This window comes from Cottoperca gobio, chromosome 9, assembly GCF_900634415.1.
Source record: "Cottoperca gobio chromosome 9, fCotGob3.1, whole genome shotgun sequence".
Taxonomy (NCBI): domain Eukaryota; kingdom Metazoa; phylum Chordata; class Actinopteri; order Perciformes; family Bovichtidae; genus Cottoperca; species Cottoperca gobio.
In genome coordinates this window covers 6440873-6457799 of record NC_041363.1, presented here as the reverse complement: position 1 = coordinate 6457799, position 16927 = coordinate 6440873, and the positions used below count along the sequence as shown (strand labels likewise).

Sequence of the window (16927 nt, the reverse complement as noted above, 5' to 3'; positions counted from 1 at the left end):
AAACCTATTCACTAACATTTGATTGCTCACATATGGTGCCGGACACCGCTGAGAGTGTTTCAAGGCAGAAAACAATAACAAAAAGACAGACAGACATGATAGGATTTCAGCACTCTAATAAAACTATTTACAATCTGAGCAGTAGCCCAAGCAGAGAGAGTCTGTCCTTACCTGCTCCTGGAGCCAGCAGCCAGCTGTACAGGTAACCAGCAGCCATAGAGAAATAAAGCACCAAGGCCCTCTGGCTGTTGACGGTGTCCAAGATGTGCTCCACTGTTACTGGGGTGTAGGGGTCTGATTCCTGCTGGCCGGTCTGCCTCTCCACCAAGAGGTCAGCAAAGGCTCGAGTACGACCCCGCTCTGCCACTGCCAGGGCCTCATCATGGTGGCCTGTGTGTATTTGGAGGACAATGCTGATTAATAGGTAGATGCTAAAAACCCAACTTTTAACACATTGAAGTAGTGAGGCTATGAGAAGTGGCTATGGGCATACCTAGGCTGACAAGGACCCTTTGGAGTGCCTGGTAGCAGGAGGTTTGCAGGTCAAACAGGGAGAGTTTATAGTCTGTGCTGTGCTGGGCGTCATGGCGGATGGTCTCAAACAGTGCAGAAGCCCGGTAGAGCTGAGGATAAACAACAACAACAACAACAACAATCAGATACTTTTGGTTTGCTCACGTACAAAGTAAAACTATAACATCACACTTTGATTCAGTTCGGATTATTAAGGGAAGCGTCACTTCCTGTTTTACAGGCTTGATTCCTACTTGGTTGAACCGTGCTAAAATGTAAAGCAGTCAGGGTACAGTGAAGACACTATGGATAGAAATATCCAACAAATCATACCACTGTGCGTGTTTGATTAGACTTTTGAAGAAAAAGAATAATTGCGTCCACTAGATGGCACCATCCCACCTCACCGGTCATCATTGATGAGACCCGCTGCCTTTCAATTCTGCCTCTCTCTCAACTGAGGAAAGTAACGTAATGTAGCTTGATGAATCACCATACAACACCAGTAAACCGCTCTGCGGCTCTTATTTGCCTGGACATGGGAAAGGGCAACGAGAAGCTAAACCTTTACCTGGGCATCTTGGACAGACAGCGTCCAAGGAAATAAACGCTGTGTGAACTCACTAGGCCTGTCCGTGTTGTTAGACCTTTCTATTCAGTGCCAGACATTGGATTGAGATAGGGAAAATAGACAATGGAAAGGTGGGGCGGCACATTGGCCAAGTGGAGCTAGCCAGGAGTGCTGATTCATGGGAGCCTTTATTGATTTCCTATTTCTGCGCCTATGGCAGCCCTGTAGGGTGACTGGGACTGCTATAGAGCCACTCTCCAGGAGTCCGAGGCCAGCAGAGAGGGCAAAGCACTCTGCTCACACGGCTTGACTACAGTTCATACTAGACAAAGAGCTGCAATGTAGAAAACGTTGTTGGTGTGGATGAAGTGGATTGTATCAGCACTGTGCGTCGGGTAAAATAAAGGGAGGAAGAAAGAGCGTGTTCCTTGCACGCCCACATATATGCATACACCGTAGCTCGTCCCAAGGTCGTGCAGGGAAAGTGTGTCAGAGAGAGTGAATGGGGAGAGTAGAGATCAGTATAGAATCTGTGAGCTCTGCTGCATTAGTGCAAGTAGACGGAGCTGCTAGTCTCAGGCTGATTCTGCTGATAGGACTGTGGGCAGATTGCTGCAGTGCTAGTTTAATCTGTAAGGTTTGCAGGCAGCCCTTTAAGAGTGAAACTCATTCCTCCGTCCTGACCCCTCCTGGCACTGATGAAAGGGAAACAATCCCAAATGTGCTGCGTCCGCAGTGACTTGCCTTGGCTGTGGTACAGGTAAAGTCTGCTATGCATTCAGATAACACTGTCGTGTTCTACCGTCACTGACACCAACATGGCTTTTATCTGACATGTTAAGTGAATGTCAATGTCACAGTGAATCGGTAACGTGAGCGGAGGTTGATACACACATACCTCTAATGATTCTTCGTAAAATAACCTCCCTGGTAAACTCTCATTCTGTGTGACAGATGATAAAGAGGAAAAAAAGGACCACTGATACTTAAGTAAACATGAATTTATTGATTCATGTTCTCCTTAGATATGAATGTGAGGGCCTCTCAGAGAGAGCGTGCGCTGTTGAAATAGCTGATTAGAATCAGGCCACGCCAATTTGTGTGTCACGGTGAACACGGGGATCACAGCTATGCTGTTGAACTACAATTGGGTTTAAATATATAGAGAATGAGGAACACGAGGTCGAGAACTCTCATTCCACACACACACGGATGCTTTATGAATTTCAATACAAGCCGATACAAATGAGGTTTGAAGTGGGTCAGGGTATTTACAAAGGTCATCTGTTGCAACAGGCCAGCTCATGAATAACCATTTGATGTAAACTGAGGAAAACAGTGTCCTTTCTCACCACCAATTCACCCTGGGGGCTACAAGCTGAAAAAAAAATAAAAAAATTGCATTGCTGTGGTATAAGTGGGCAAAGCACGGGATCTCTGAATGCTGCTACACAAACAACACAATGTTAATATGCACTACTAAGGTTTTAAGTTGAAGTGTAGTGGTGCATCTAGTGGAAAATATGTTGCGTTGGCTTAGAATAATATTTCTGCTCTAATTAAACACAAATTCCTCAATATGACTCATGAGCCTCGGCTCTAGTCACCACCTTGGTCCAGTCTCCTTTTTTTCCAACTCTTGTTACAGATAATTGCAAACAGACAAAGTTACTTTTTGACAGAAAAAGAAAGCTATCTGGGTCACATAGATGTACGTAGTGTGTGTGTGTGTGTGTATCATAACAGAAATGTTTTGGACTAGATTTAGAAAAAATGAAAGCAGCTGAATAACATCCCTACAGACACACGTGACAGCTGTTGGCTGACTGTTCACAGACTTAAGTGTGGATACACAAGCTAAGGAAAAATATCAAATCTTGAGCTGTGGTGTGTGGACAGACTGTAAAGGGAGATGTTAAGAGGATATTCCATGCTTGCCAGGTGGGCAGTGGGCTGAAGAGGAGTGAGAGTGTGTCTGTTTGATGTGGAGGCTCGGGACTCCAGAGACCACGCACATAGATACAGAAGAATATTCAGTCATCTGTCGCCTGTCTGCTGAGATGACAGTATTTACCAGCTCAACAGGCTCCCCAGCATATTGCCAGCAACCATGTTCAAGCTCTATAGCTGCCTCTCCTTCTTTCTTCTCCCGTTGTTCTCTCTCTCCTCTGGGCTCTTTCTTTCACCACGAGGGCTTTACTAAAAACTTAGATTTCACACTCCAGCTCTTTGGATATATACTTCCCTTATCTCATCTGTAGTCTTTGCCGACCAACAGATGTGCGCTTATTAGAGGTCAGTTTTAACTACAAGAGGTGGATTTACTGGAAGGAGTCCAGTTGGAGGAGAGAAGGGGAGAGGAGAGGAGAGGAGATGAGATGAGGGGAGAGAGGAGAGGAGAGAGAGGAGAGGAGAAGGAAGGAGATTAGGGGAGAGGAGGAAGAGGAGAGGAGAGGAGGGGAGTCGATGGGCGGCGGATCTGGTCTTGATCTGCGGCTCGTCGCGGAAGCATCGCGATGGAGGGTATATTGCTTTTCGCGATCTTTGTTTTCGCTTTTTTCGGCCTCTTTTCTTTTCTTTCTTTGAGATCTCTTTTCTCTTCCTTCTTTTCTTTTCGGATAGGTTGGGGCGCGATCTTCTTTTCTCTTCCCTTTCTCCGCTCTTTTGTCTTCTTTGGTGTTTCCTCTCTGTTCTGGAGAGGAGAAGAGAGGAGGAAGAGGAGAGGAGAGGAGGGGATGAGGATAGGAGAGGAGGGGAGAGGAGAGGAGAGGAGAGGAGGGGAGAGGAGAGAGGAGAGGATAGGAGAGGAGGGGAGAGGAGAGGAGAGGAGAGGAGGGGAGCGGAGAGGAGAGGAGAGGATAGGAGGGAAGAGGAGAGGATATAGGGGATAGGATAGGAGAGGAGGGGATAGGGAGCGGATAGTAGGGAAGAGAGAGGAGATTAGGGGAGAGGAGAGGAAATGAGGGGAGATGAGAGGAGAGGAGAGGAGAGGAGAGGAGAGGAGAGGAGATGAGACTTGGGAGTCGAGTCAAGGTGAGTCATGGCACAAAGAGGAAGGAGAAGGAGATGCTTTACCTGATGTTGGGCCTCTTCCAGATTCCCACTGGCCCACAGAGAGAGCCCAAGACGATGGCGGATCTTCGCCTCGTCCTCACGCCGAGACAGCTGCTCCGCAAGCCGCAGGCCTGTCAGAAGAGGAGGAAATGGGAGCAGATGAGAGAGAGGAGAGAGTCAAAATTATTCTGAGTAGGCAGACTCTTAGGTATCTTTCAGAGTAACAGATGTAAGCATAGCGTGGTGCTGATGTTCTGACAGCGAACAGGTTTGGATATTTGGCCTCAGTTGTAAGATACTGCTCACACTGGGACTATAACACACTCACACACACACACACTTCTGTCGTAGAGGGAAGCTGTTAGAGCACTAATCGGACTGCATAGTAATCAATGCTAAGCATCGACTGGCTGAGCAAACACAAACGCGCGCTTAATGCTTGCATAAAGGAAGCAACGCAATATCATGAAGACGTCTACAAATATTTGCAAACACATTGATGAGCTAATAATAGACCGTGTGCAAACTCACAGTGCAAACTCTACTTTGTGACATTTAGTTTGAGAGACTCTCGGAGTTGTTTGAGAAACCAGGGGAGGTTTGAACGAGCATCTATACGTGTGCGTGTGTGTGTGTGTGTGTGTGTGTGTGTGTGTATCTAGGTGTGCATATTCAGAGAGTGCGCCCGTGCCAGATCACCTGACGAGCACGCAGTTTTTATTTTTCACTTCCAATCCCTCAAGCAGTGAGGCGTTTGTCACATGTTTGCATGTGTCCTCAGTCTGCCAGCCGAGTACTCGGTTCTGCCCAATTACTGAGATGAAAATGCCCCTCCACAGAGGACAATGATGAAAAAAGAAACGACAGCTGCTGGGCCACATATCACCCACAAGGTGCTAAACGCACAGCAAGCAGTCTGCAGTTTGCAATAGGCTATTGCTCATGCAGTCTCACTTAACACGGGCTCTGTATTTGCAAGTCTCTTCTCTCCACTTGCTTGTGCAATGGAGGGGTCTAAACGTGCTTTTGGTCAAAGGGAGAAGAAAATGGGGCAAGCCACCCTCATCCGAGTCTGCTTCTCTCAGTATTCCTGGAAAACAGTCTGTGGCTGGACCAGATAAGCCAAGAACAGAGAGCGTGACCTGAAACAGCGAGCCTATTCCGCAAGACCCAGCACACCACGCAACCGTAGACTTCATGGCTCCTCCATGGCCACGTTAGCCGGCAGCCTTTGAAGCCTGCAACAGTCTCCCCTCTCGCCTTATCTTTCCACACACCCTCCCTCTGCCTGCCTGCCCTCTTCCCCCATGCATCTGCTGTGCTCCTCTCTCCCTCTACCTCCCATATTCGTTTTCTCATCTCGGTGCCTGTGTCTCTGGCCCCCCTCTGCTCTCTCTACCTGTTTCATCTCGACTGTGGTGGCAGTGCTCGCGGGGACTCGGCACTGCTTAGGGCTCATTAGGCGCTGGAGCAAGAAAGAGGAAACAGATCTAAATTATCCTTTTCATTCTCTGACAGACCTACCCCTCACTCATCTCAACTCCAGCTCTGAGCCTTTCATCTACACACACACACACACACACACACACACACACACACACACACACACACACACACACACACACCACACACACCACACACACACACACACACACACACACACACACACACACACACACACACACCTTCCTTCTCTGAGCTGCTCTGTGATAGTTCTTTATGATCAAGCCGGAATGTCAACCAACTCTATGTTTTCTTTATTCTCCAGCTGACAGTGAAATAATACATGTGAATTATGACTCATGCCGATCTCTGTCTTTCCCCTCCGCCCGCCTGCCATTCTCTTTCTTTCTCTCCTTTCCTCCCTAACTCTCCCATTCCCTCTGTTCTCCCGCTCTGTATCATTCAGTGTCTGTCACTGTCACCGTACGTGCCTTTGGTGCACCCCGCAGGCACAGTCACGTAGCAGCAGCAGCTGACACGGGGATGTGGCCGTGGCTGGCTGCACCCTGAAGAGCAACTAGAGAACACTTTAAAGGCTGCTTGACAGCTGGGGGAGAGATTCTCTTCAGCCCCTGAGGCCCACGCACCTCTGGCTTCAGACACAAGCTTTACGTGCAGACAACAACATACAGTACACGTGCCTCGAAACAAGGAAAAATCTCACGCACTGTAGAACCGCAAGTGCCGGAAACAAAAGGCCCCGGCACATGCGCGCTCACGACACACAGTACACTTGTGTGTCATATACAGTAAGTGCACCGTAAACAACTGTCACTGCAATGTCTGCTTTTTCGCCAATCTGTGTGAAGAAATCTCCCACACACACGTCTGACATGTAATCTAAATGTTAAACATGATGGGGACTGTCACACAATTTACAATGCGAGTTAAAAAAGTAGTGACATTTGTACATTTGAACTAATTATTGATATTTGTGAACGCTTGCTTCATAACCTATAAGATATGATTCTTTCTTCCCTTTCTCAGACGTTAATCACTGAAATGTATGTTGAGGTGAAAGATTGTGTCTGCCTACAGACAGAAGCAGAGCCACAAGATCTACAAAAGCTGAAAGCAAAAAAGTACATCAGGCGCTCACCAGTGAAACTCCTGCTGCCACTTTAACATTCAACATTTAAAGCATAAAAATAGACATTGAAAACTGTGCGGGGGTCCAGATATGATGATGAAAAGTCCAGACATTTCACACTATGATACTTATCATCCAGCTGACTTAGTTTTATATCCCTCCTGACAAGCTGTAGGCCTACCTACATCAATGTGTTTTATTAAAAGTCCCTCCGCTCTCTTACAGATCATGCAGATTTAAAATGTACACTTATTGAGTTTATCATCTCATATATGTTCTGTACATGTAAGCCAAGAAACAAAAACATAATCTGTTCATATACAAATGCTTAATTTTTAACGAGTGATTCGATTTAGATTTACTCCATGGGTATATTCTGCATATTTGTTTTTTGCATTAATCAATGTATCACCTTAAATCTGCTACATTTTGACCAAAAACAGCCTTTGCAGGTTAATATTGTTATTCCATTAGTTGTGGTTCCATAAATGAAGCGTGGAGAAACTTTAATACCTCCATTAGTCGCTACAATGACGCCATTGATTTAATGACACCATCGTGTTAAGCGTTGAAAAGGTGCATCTTGGTGTGAAATGCCTCTTTTGTTCAACATTGAGACGGCGATGTGCAATGTCCTTTAATGTAAAATTACAGGAACTTGTGGAGTAGTGTGAACACTTGAAGTGACATAAATGATGTCTGCCTATCAACAATTAATTGGTACCTTCGTGTGTCTACAACTGAAGCCTTGGATAACCAGAAGTCACATACACACAAGTACGCAAACACGCATACATACATAAATACATGCAATGATTTGGAGATCACATGTTGTCAACAGTATCTGTTCTAGTTTGGAGCTGCCTTTCTATCCTTCCTGCCAATTAATATTTTTCGATAAACAAAAAAAAAGCAGTGCAGCATGAAGAACAAAAAAAAAAAAAAAACACACAACAAGCAGTAGAAGTAGAAAAAAATAGAAAAACTGAAAGGAAAAAAACCTTGCCAACTTTTCGGTCTGGGTAGGTTGGCCAGAAATAATTGGCTGTCAAGGATAGTGAAGGCACTGTTCTTTTTCACAGCCAGACCGAGGAACAATACAAGGACAATGCGGGGGACAACAGGAGGACAGGGTGGAGACAGAATGGCCTGTCGCCTTTGTTTCCATTAAAGCTCAACAAGCAGGCCAGCAGAGGGTGTATGGGTCACTGCAGGCCCGGCTAACTCTAATAGCGGACGGAGGAGAGATAGAGGAGATATATTCCTGTTCCTGTACATTCACTCCCTGCAGGGTGAAATATACAACTGTCCTCTTACACAAGCTGCAATTTTCCTGGTTTCAAACAGAGTTTGGGTCGTAACACGGCGGGTGTGCTGAGAATGAGGTCTGTCAACGGGCACGGGCGAGACTGGGGGTGCGGACATTAAGCTTGCATCCTTGGATGCTTCCACTTATCACATCCTCGCTGACAAACCCTTCCTGCACTGCCTCTAGCATAATGAATTTCTGAGGGGCCAAGCTGGAGGTTTTTATTTCACCATAATCTGTAGGGGACAATGAAGCGTGAGAGGCAGTAGTCTGTCAGCTACCGTGTGAAAAGATGCTTTGGCACCTAACTGCAAAGAACCCTCTGAGAAAAGTAGATATAGGAGGTGTGAAGAACAGCTAGCAGTAAACAGGAAAATGCCTTGGCGTGCATCCTGATAGGTACGCACAGACATACACAGACATACACACACAAATGCTAGTATACCTATACAGCACAGAAGACAACGCAGATGCATAACACACACACAAAATCCCCCTGTGCACTTATAACACATAAGCACAAAAGCACAAACACACACATCCTAATAAAAATGTGGCAAAGGCTTAGCAACAAATAGGCTCTGAATTTCATATTCATGAATTCACAAACTCTAAGCCTATCAGCTCAGGCAACAAAAGGAAATCCTCTCTCCCGTTCCCCCCGACTCACTCACCTTCCTGCAGGTACATGACAGCCTGTGAGTAGTTTTGCAGTGCGTGGTGTGTTCTCCCCAGGCTACCATAGGCCAGTGTCTTGGCAGCCAAGTCATTAGTCTGAGCCGCCACACTTAGGTGCTGTTCCTGGAACACGACTGCCCGCTCGTAGTTTCCAAGCGACTCGTAGGTAAGGCCCAAGTTCCCATAGGCGCGGGCCTGGCGTGCGGGGCTGCCCGTTTCCTCTGCAATCTCCAGGTCACTTTGGTGGCATCGCAGGGCCGTCTCATACTCTCCCATAGATTGATATACAGTGCCCAAACCGCAGCTGGCATCACCTTCTAGTAGTCTGTCCTGGGTGTCACGGGCAATGAACAGCTGACGCTCCAGACAGGAGATTGCCTGCTCGTAATTTCCCAGCTGGCTGTGCAGTGCGCCCAGTTCACCGTAGGCATGAGCCTTTCCTCCGCACTCCCTCAGCTCGTGAGCCACTACTAGCCGCTTCTCGAAACACACCAGCGACTGCTGTAGGTTTCCCATGGCCCTGCAGGTAAAGACAGAAAACCGATGAGATTAGGAGTGAGATATGCGAGATAAGAAAGCAACAAGACAACCTCAAAGAAAATCTGTCCAAACTGAACAAATACTGAGATATCTCTAATGCCCCCCAACACTCAAAATATCTCTCTCTCTCTGCATATCTCATATCTGGGGGAAACTGTGTTCTTGATTCATACAGATACATATCTATTCTCCTGTAACAGAGCACTATTAGGACTAAAGTGTGTGTGTGTGTGTGTGTGTGTGTGTGTGTGTGTGTGTGTGTGTGTGTGTGTGTGTGTGTGTGTGTGTGTGTGTGTGTGTAAAGCTATAAGAATAAATGTCTGAGCACTAATTTGAGGCTGTGTTTGAAGATTTAACACGGTCTTCCTTTAATACAAGATGGGTCATCTGTCAAAGGATCCTTGCTTTCATCCTCTTGTGTTGACATCGAGGCATTCATTCCATCTCGACATTTCATTCGACTTCAAACACACTTTATTCACATTCTCAGGCACACAGACAATTGACGGATGCCGGTTCAAATGGAGCATTCAAAGAATAAAAGTCTTAAGCTTAATTAATGTTGTGCGATAATGTTTGTCTGTTAGAAGCGAGAAGGGTTTGAGTGTGATGTCTATTATTCCTCTCTGAACTCCTCAACGCATGGCTAATACTGCCTTGTGTGATTGCTGTGGTGCCACGCTGATGACGCACAATAAGAAGGAAATCATCTGCGGAATGAGGATTTCAGAAAGCCTTTCGTGTGTTATTTTGCAGTGTAGTCTCCAAGGATGCTATCAGCTCTTTGAAGCATAAGGAGAAATAGAAGGGAGAAGAGCGACAAGATGTAAGAGGTCGCCTCGAAATAACTGTGCTTGCCTCAGTTTCAGACGTCTGTGTGCTAAAGCCTCTTTGCATACAGATAATGCCAGGGCCACTAGGCTGCTGCTGCTGAGACAGCTTGCACCAGGCTCACATCCAAGCCTTTCTCACCAGCAAGGTGTCTCTAAACTACGGTGGTCCTTTATAGTGAGCGCAAGGAGAAAAATAATATGCAAAGTAGGATTACTGTGATTATTTGTAATACCCAGTCAATACAATTATCTGCAACAGCTCGGGGATATTGATACTGCTGCGTTTTACAAAGACTGAAAAGTATTTTTCCTAGCCATGTGAAATAGTGAATTTGAAACAGACTCACCTGTGTCCATTGCCTAAGCCTCTGTAGGCCTTCTCCTGGTCCTGCATGCGGTTGAGGCTCTGGGCCACTGACAGATACTGGTCATAATACTTGATGGCTTCTTCAAAGTCTCCCAGAGCCTCATAACAGTCTCCCAAGTTTCCATAGGCCCTGCCCCTGTCCATCATTGCCTCGTTGCCGCTCAGCTGCTGTAAAGTGGCCAGTTGCTGCTCTAGGTAGCCGATAGCTTCCTCCATAACGCCTACATTCATTTTAGTGATGCCCATATTTCCGTACACCTGAGCCTCCACGACAGGATCTTTCAGCCTCCGACCTAGCTCCAACTGCTCTTCGTAGCTCTTAAAGGCCATGGCATACTTCCCCAGGGCCATGTAGACAGCTGCCAGGTGACCATGTGCTTTGCACTCTCCTGACAAGTCGCCAAGCTCTTGATACACCTCCAGCTCCTGGGTGTGGTAGCCCAGAGCTTTGTCATATTTCTGCACAAGTCTGTAGGTGGCCCCGAGGGCGGCATAGGCACAGGCCTCCATCCTACGCTCCTTAACCTGAAACAAGATAGAATTTTATAATATCAGCATGAGGGACGCGAGTGATTGATACCAACATTCCATTCCATATGACATTTCCTATTTATATGATGAATTGTTCGGGTATATGTTGTACAGCATTCATTGTGTGTGGGCGTACCTGGTGAGCTAAGGCCAGTTGCTGCTCGTAAAACTGAATGGCTCCAGCCACATCTTTTTTACAGACAAATATGTCCCCGAGGTTCCCCAGAGCTCTGAAGCGAGCCTGTGCATTGTTCAGGGACTGGGCCAGTGACAGCAGGTATTTCTGACACTCCTCTGCCTTAGTGAAGTCTCCCAGCGCCTTAAATGCCAACCCGAGGTTACAGTATGCCTTGGCCTGACTCAGTTTGTCATGAAGATCCTTGGCCAGAGCTAGGTCCTGTTCATAGTATTTGACGGCATCCTGGTAGTTGCCCAGACAGTAGTGGGCGTAACCCAGATTGTGACAAACTTTCCCTTCGCTCTCCATGTCTTGGAGGTCAGGGGACAAGCGGAGGTACTGCTCATAGTAGGGCACGGCCTGAGGGAACTCTCCTCGAGAGCAGTGGAAGTTGCCGAGGTTGCCCAGAGCTCGTGCCTCGCTCTGGACATCTCTCAGCTCACGAGCGATGTTGAGGTGGTTCTGGTAATGTTGCAGAGCGCGGTCATGGGCTCCCAGGGCTTGGTAAGCCACGGCCAGGTTTCCATGGGTGGAGGCCTGCGAGGCCCGGTCATTGACCTCCATGGAGATCTGGAGCTCCTGACGGTGGTACCGGACAGCCTGGTCGAAGGCTCCAAGGGCATTGTAGGCATTACCCATGTTGCCATAGGACCGGCCCTGAGCAGCATAGTCATTGAGCTCCTGAACAATGGCCAGGTGTGTTTTGTGGAGTTTCAGTGCAGTCTCATAGTCCCCCTTCATCTGGTGGATGATGCCTGTGGAGAGAGGAGAGAGAGCAACAGGATGAAGTTAAAGACCCATTCAAGGGGAAATTGTAATTGAGTAAAATTCAAGTGCCTAGTCGGCTCTTCATGTACAAAACAAGTCATTTGGTTGTTAGAATAGGCTCTGTGAGCCATCTGTTCTCTGCTTACACAACACACTCTTCCACAGAATCATGGTCATTAAAATGTAGCGCAATCAAACAGAGTTATTATAACACCAAAATAGAATCTTTTGATTGTCTAAGCTGTCTTTGATGATTATGTCTTAGATGGATTTTACCAAAATCTACAACTTTTCCACAGGGTTGGAAATGGGTATAAGAGAACAACAAAGAAAGACAGATGAAGTCAAAGTGGGGAAGAGTGTGAAGAGCTAATGGAAAGCTCAGTAAACAACTTTATAAAAATGAGATAAGTGTGGAGAAACAATAAATAATGGAGAACCTGGTGTATTGAGCGTATCTTCTCTGATAAAATACAATCCTAAAAAAATAATAGCTTTACCGCAGTCAGGCAGCAATCTGGCACAACCACACACACACACGCACACACACCAATATAAATGTGCACCCATAACCACATGCTCATACACACTGACTAATACACAGCAGAGAGTAAAGAGACATCACAGCATATCTCCCGTATCTCTCCTCCTTCCCTCTGAGACTCACTACTAATCTCTGGGTCTCTTCTTTTTTTTTTTTTATTGTCACCCAGCTTCTTCAATGATAATAATAGCACTGATAATATGAAAGCTCACTGAGAAGACAGGATGGCTGCAGGCTGGTGGATGGGACCGAAAAAACAGCTGCAAAGCAAACAACTTAGTCCTTAATCCACCAGCCTGGCCATCTTTGCTTTGCTGCATCAGCATGGAGACTAATGGGCTACTAAAACGGGGGGGGGGTACAGCCGCTGAGGGGACACCGGGGATGGAAACGGCAAAAATGGGTGGGAAGTAGGGCCGGAGAAGGGCTCTGTGGCTTGTGGTGAGTTTTTGATGGTGCCGCCGGGATTAGTTATCGGCATGTGTGTTTTCCCATTTATTTCATCCGAAACCGGCCACATTATGGGCCTGAACACAGGCTACATAAACAGTGGGATTGAAAATAAACAGACGCCTCAAACGACTGCAGAAGTTACACGATAGATGTGGCTATGCATTCAGATGTTGGCTCAGTTGAAAAGCAGCACATTAGGTCAATGAGAATGGAAAGAAAAGAGCTTTGGCGCCTCTACAGTAAGAGCCACTGGGCTGCATATTGGTTTGACGCAATACAAGGTATGTAAATATATATATATATATATATATATATATATATATATACATAAATAGAGTGCATACAAACCTTTGTAGGTTGGTGGAGATGGAAGAAATTCACAAAAGTGTGAAATATGGAATTATCAGTCTATATGTGGAGATTAGTTTTAAACTAAACCTGCTTAGATTGGGTGGCAGATTGGATTTTGCTGGGAAAACGGCATCAAAGATTCTCTGCGAATGTAATTCAGACCGTGATTCAGCATGCAGCAGACAGCCACTGACAAGTCAAACCTGATTTGCTGTTTGTCTGCTTGCTTATATTCTCAGGTTAAAGTGAGACAACCTGAACTGACCTTGTAATCATCAGGTCACTGCCTTTAGGAGTTGGTATTCTGGGCGGATCACAGAGTAGAATAGTGCTGCCAAATAATACAGAAATAATTCAGATTCCAGATGACATAACCGCACTGTGAGTGAAATCTATGTGAGTATTTGGACTATGTAAAGTACAAACACACTAAAACTGTCTTTTGCTTGAGCCCGAAATAAATGAATGAAATTAAGGCACAGATATTTCCTACGCCTTGGACAAACCCCTCAGCTTTGCCTTTCCTGGGAGTCTTTCCGAAGAGTGGAAGCGTGTTGAGATTCACAGCAGGCTAGTTGGAAGAACACTGACAGCTTGCCACAAAGTCACTCCCAAGGTTATGCTTTCCCCAACGGAGGCTGATCTTACTGAGGATATAATGCCTACTGATGTATTACCAGCAAACATGTTCCATGCTGCAGGCTAAAAATGGATCTGTGGCTGTGCGATGGACGGAGGGGTAGAAGAGACAGCCGGGACAGAGACTGGGGGAGTATGGCGAGGTTGGAGGCTGGGCTTGGAAGCTGCAGCCGAAATTGCCATAAGCCTTAGGCTATGCCTGGAGCCTGACTGGAAGCAAGAAAATATTTTCTGCCTGCCTCCTATATGGTAAGAGGATTATGGAACCCCCTGGGAATAGTATCCAGCAGGACAGTAAATAAAACCATATCAAACATGCTGGTAAATACTGATGAAACACTCACATTTAAAATTAGTACGGATATCCTGGCTCAAGTGGTCCATGTGGTATGTTGTCCAAATCAAAATTACCCCAATCAGATTCAATTTAAGTAAGTCTTATGCTTCTAAGACTGTGGTGCATACTAAATGCACTTGACTGTAACATGTTAAATAATATGGCTCAATTATTTCTCTTTTGCACACAGCTTGAGACGATGACTGTGAAAAACAAGGACAAAGCACACACCATATCATTCAAACACTTTGAAACAGGGCCCTATCCATCCAGAGCCCTCTCCATCCCCCCATAACCAAAGACATTAAAAGCATGGCAATGTGTTGTCACTTTTCATTACACAGCTGGCTGTACATAGAGGGATATGCAGCAGTGATGACTTTGAGGGATGGTGTCTTGTTCTGAGTAAATCACTGTGTCGTTCTTTCAGGCAGCTATGGAGGTCCAGAGCGCTGCTGCATACAGGCAGCTAAGAGGATTTTATCAACGATGATGCTGCTGCTTGATACTAGGAATAGAGTAGAGATGACCAGGCTGAGCCTAAAAATAACGACTGGGGTGGGGTTGTCGTTTATATTTTAGAATGAGGTCAACATTATAATTTACATTCATGTTGGAGGAAGTAAAAACCAGAACAGGATGCTGGTTTGTGGAATTCTTGATGCCTGTTCAGGTCTCTCAGCCCAAGGAGATTGGCATGTGTGAAATACTTTAAATCTGGCCATGCGTTCATGCGTCCATTTGGAGCGTTGGCTGTGCACGTCTTCAGAAATTAACGTACGTGACGCAAGAAACTCCGGTCTATTAGGGAAGGCAATCTTTGAAGGATATTCCAATCAAACTGAGCAGTATTCAAGAAACAAGCATATGTAGTTTAGTATTTCTGAATTCTTTTTAATACTTCTAGATCATTTTGTCCTTGAGAGCTTTTACAAAAGCGGCTTGCACCAACGAGTTAAGAGTTGGTACTTATGGATGCAAGTTCTTCCCCCACACAGTAGTGAACATATAAAGGGTTACTTTCATAAAGATGTCCGCTCTAATCATGTTGTGAATGAAAGTGTTTGAAAATGAAAGGGTGAATGGAAGTTGAAAGCCTCCGTTATAATATGCAAAGTGTCTTTTGTGTGACTTGTTATGTTATGATCTGTGGGGGGGAAGTAGTGAGCTGAGGCAGAGTCTACATCCTGCTGGGGGTGTGCAGGAGGAGGGAAGGGGCGGAGCTGGCGGTCTGGGCTTAAGGTAGCAAATCCTCACTCTGAGACACAGACATCTCCTACAGCCTGACTGACAGAGAGACAGGAAGGAGGGAGATAAAAAAAGGACAGGGTATGGATGGATGGATGTGTCCTGCGTGGGTGGTCGGTCAACAGAGAGACACACAGAGTTCTGTACGTGTCTGCCTGCAGCACGTGCTGAGCTGCTTTACTGCTGACCCTCACCCCTCCTTCAAACCAACTGTCGCTGTACTGCCCACACGCATGACATCTGATTCCTCCTACCACTTAATCCAACAATGTTCAGTCTCAACTTTTTGTTGCACTGCCCAATCCCCCTCTCCGTTAAGGAACAGATCACATTTCATGCTGAATTTGCAGATGTGCTTCATGCAGGGCACACAGTTGCTTAATGCAGAAGAATGCTACAGCTCTTTTGTTTCACTTAATAGCTCCGCAGTGAATAGAATAATAACTGCATACAGTGAGCTTAACTTTAGTGTAAGCACAAGGACGAGGAGAGTGTGTTTCGCAGGGCCTCTAGTCCAGTTTCTGGCAAGGTCCTCTGTCAAGAGATTGAAGGGGGGCCACGCAGGGGGAGGCAGGGAGCGTCTGCTGCTTTTCCAACAAACACACATTTGGGGCCAGACTGCAAAGATCTCTCCAGGACAGTAACATAAGACTGGCAACCTTAAAACATTCCACCATTCTCCCCTCTCTCCTCCTCGTCATTAACGGTGAGTTGAAGATGTCACCGCTCTCAGATAAATGCACTTTTTTTAATGTATTTGTTAAGCCCCCTTTCCCAGTCTTCCCTCCTTACAGCGTTCTTTCATTCAGTTCTGTCTGGGCCATTAGGCTCGCTAAATTCCTCTGTAAATTCAGCTCTCTCGCGCTCGCTTTCCCGGTCAGACTAATAATATATCTACGATCTGGGCTGTTTCCAAAGGCTTAGGTACAAAACTGAATAATCTTTATGCCCCAGGCAAGAGAGGACCCTGTCTGTGTTTGGTCCCTGCTGTGAAATCAGTTTAAAAAAAAAGAAGAAAGAAGGTAGAGGAGTTATGCTCATGCAAACATTGTTTTTGTTATAATGATGAACATGATGATTGTGATGCACTAGTGGTAAAAGCACGTGATGCGAAAGGGTGTTTATCTTATCTACTAATGATTCCATAATTCTGCCTATTTAAATGCCATTCACTTAAAAGGCTGACATATTTCATCTCACGATTAGATTAGATGTGGACGTCCCAGGCTCGGTGTTTCGACTGCCAACAAACAGCCTATTAAAAACACAAATCATCATGCACAATCTACCAGAGTGACTTTGTTACTGTGAGACAAAAGCTGGAAATCAGACGTCTGGACAGAGCAGATTTCCACAACTGATTTTCAGGAATGTAAATTCCAGTGCTCAATCCTCACATGATCCTTAAGTGGAAAAAGAT

The 16927-nt window shown here is 45.9% G+C and overlaps 1 protein-coding gene across 2 annotated transcripts in view; it reads right to left on the bottom strand.

Annotated features, from left to right (window-relative positions):
- Nucleotides 1-16927, bottom strand: part of LOC115013387 (tetratricopeptide repeat protein 28-like) — a 213335-nt gene that overhangs the window by 14138 nt on the left and 182270 nt on the right. For both annotated transcript variants that reach the window (XM_029439656.1, XM_029439657.1), the window contains exons 7-12: nucleotides 11126-11922; nucleotides 10439-10983; nucleotides 8715-9238; nucleotides 4160-4269; nucleotides 494-623; nucleotides 172-390 (exon numbers count right to left, since the gene is read on the bottom strand). In XM_029439656.1, coding sequence (XP_029295516.1) covers nucleotides 172-390; nucleotides 494-623; nucleotides 4160-4269; nucleotides 8715-9238; nucleotides 10439-10983; nucleotides 11126-11922 — 2325 coding nt within the window. The remainder of the gene's footprint in view (nucleotides 1-171; nucleotides 391-493; nucleotides 624-4159; nucleotides 4270-8714; nucleotides 9239-10438; nucleotides 10984-11125; nucleotides 11923-16927) is intronic.